The 2,262-nt window shown below is 51.9% G+C and overlaps 1 protein-coding gene across 1 annotated transcript in view; it reads left to right on the forward strand.

Annotated features, from left to right (window-relative positions):
• Positions 1 to 829: 829 nt before the first annotated feature.
• Positions 830 to 2,262, forward strand: part of JDP2 (Jun dimerization protein 2) — a 29,519-nt gene continuing 28,086 nt past the window's right edge. The window contains exon 1 of the mRNA XM_008567065.1: positions 830 to 1,034. Within this exon, the coding sequence (XP_008565287.1) occupies positions 834 to 1,034 (201 nt within the window). The 5' untranslated portion in view covers positions 830 to 833. The remainder of the gene's footprint in view (positions 1,035 to 2,262) is intronic.

Raw genomic sequence — 2,262 nt, forward strand, 5'->3', positions numbered from 1 at the left:
TGGTGTTGACCTGTCTCATTTATATCCTTCTTTCATGCCTGTATCTGTTTACCCTTGTACACCTTTTGGGTCTGGCAGAGCTGGAATACGTGTTTGCTCTGAGAGTGAAGGCTATGGAGGAGTTTTCTGGTACTGGGTTCCCCTGGGAAGGCACATGCTAATTAATTCATCTCCTTTGCCTCAATCTCTTCCTCATGCATAACACACACACACACACACACACACACACACACACACCTTTAAGTTAGATTTAACAAGTATGCAGAATAGGATGTGTGATTTGAGGGAGGCACCATGCCAGACCAAAAATAGCTTTCTCCTAAACGGGTGCGAAGGTGCTTGAGATCCCACCATTGTAATTCATTCTCTTCTGAGGAAGTATGTTATCTCTGAAATCCCAGCTCCACCAGTTTTAACTGTGTACCGCCTTGAGCAAGTCATCTTTCTAACCCTAGGCTTCTTTCTCTGTGTAATAGTCTTTGATCCAGTCTAGTGAGGCTGCTGGAAGGATTACCAGGGTGACTGGCACATAGCAAATGCTGAATAGATGTCAACTATGATTGGGTTAAGTGTTGCCTTAAAAAAAAAAAGGCAAACGCTCCTGGTAGTGCCGAGGATGACCTCGGTGCAAATTTATCAATCAAGTTTTTCTCTGTAACAGGAAGAACTTAAGGGCAGGAAGAGCACGTGGGTGTGGAAGGGATTTGGGGGGAACATTGGTAAAAGGAGGGACGGTCCTGGGGAGATGCTGGGCTTGCTCTCACCCCTCAAGCTGACCGTGCCTGTCCTGCTCTTCCCCGCCCGTTCCAGGCTGGCCTGCTGCTCCTCCTGCTATGATGCCTGGGCAGATCCCAGACCCTTCTGTGACCGCGGGCTCTCTGCCAGGGCTGGGCCCCCTGAGTGGACTCCCCAGCTCGGCTCTGACCGCGGAGGAGCTGAAATACGCCGACATCCGTAACATCGGGGCCATGATCGCCCCCTTGCACTTCCTGGAGGTGAAACTGGGCAAGAGACCCCAACCCGTGAAAAGTGAGGTGAGCGAGCCCTGGTGGCAGAATCCGGGGGGGGACACCTGGGTTAGAGTCCCAGGTCTCACCCTAAACTTGCCGTGTGACCTTAGCCTTGCTGTTCAAATGTGGTTTGAGGACCAGTGGTATCCGTGTCACCCCGAGGCTTGTTAGAAATGTGCAACCTCAGGCCCCACCCCAGACCTTCTGAATCAGAATCTGCACTTTAACAAGATCCCCAGGGATTCATGGACACATTCAAGTTTGAGATGCACTGGGCTAGGGCAGGATGCTTAACCTGTTTCTGGTTGTTCAAGGGGCAGGGGAAGACTGATAACAATAATAATGGATAAAAATATCTTGGAAATCTCTCTGGGGTGTTAATGGAAATGTACATGTTTTGAAAAGTGTACAAGGGGATGCCGATATTGGGCTCTCTTTAAAAATTATTATTATTAGTCATATCATTGCCTCCACCCCTCTTGACCCCAGTCTCGAGGGAACTTGGAAGGTGGGGGGTGTGGCCTCCCTTCCCAAGCAGCTGCCAGAGCTGGGCACAGCCTCAGTCACCAGCATCATCTGCCTGTGTGTGAGACAGTGTGTGCAAGGCACCCACCACGGAGCAGCCCCTCCTCAGGTCTCTTGCACCTACAGCTCTCACGAGCCTGACTTGCAGAAGAGCAGCTTTTCTTGAGGGACTGGTGAGAAATGGAAGTCCCCAGCGTGGCCGAGTATCAGTGCAGTGCATGCCCCCAGTCACTTGCCCAGGGCTGGCAATTTATCCAAAGGCCTCCTCGGTGAGGTCCCCAGCAGGGCCATTTCTTCAGAGGCCTGACAGAGTATCTGACCCCTAGAGGAGAGAAGGAGCCAGAGGTGGGAGGTGGAGAGGAGGCTGGCATGGGGAGGGCATGGGAAGCAGAGGAGTATTCACAGGTGGAGATGTGCCCAGAGCGGGGCTCAGGCACTAAGGTGGACCTGGGGAGGAGATCAGCCTCTACGTGGATCTCTGAGGGCTGGAAGGGCTGGAGGGAGGGACTCTTGGATGGAGAAAGGTGTTTGGGTACCAGCAGGGGAGGGGTGGGGATATGATGCAACTGCTGCTCAGCTCCCCCTCTCCCCACGTGTACCATAGAAACTGCAAAAGTGGCTGGCTGGTTAGCTCAGTTGGTTAGAGCACAGTGATGCAACACTAAGATCAAGGGTTCGGATCCCTGCACTGGCCAGCTGCCAAAAAAAAAAAAAAAAAAAAAAAAAA

The sequence above is a fragment of the Galeopterus variegatus genome, unplaced genomic scaffold, assembly GCF_000696425.1.
Source record: "Galeopterus variegatus unplaced genomic scaffold, G_variegatus-3.0.2 Scaffold290, whole genome shotgun sequence".
Classification (NCBI taxonomy): Eukaryota; Metazoa; Chordata; class Mammalia; order Dermoptera; family Cynocephalidae; genus Galeopterus; species Galeopterus variegatus.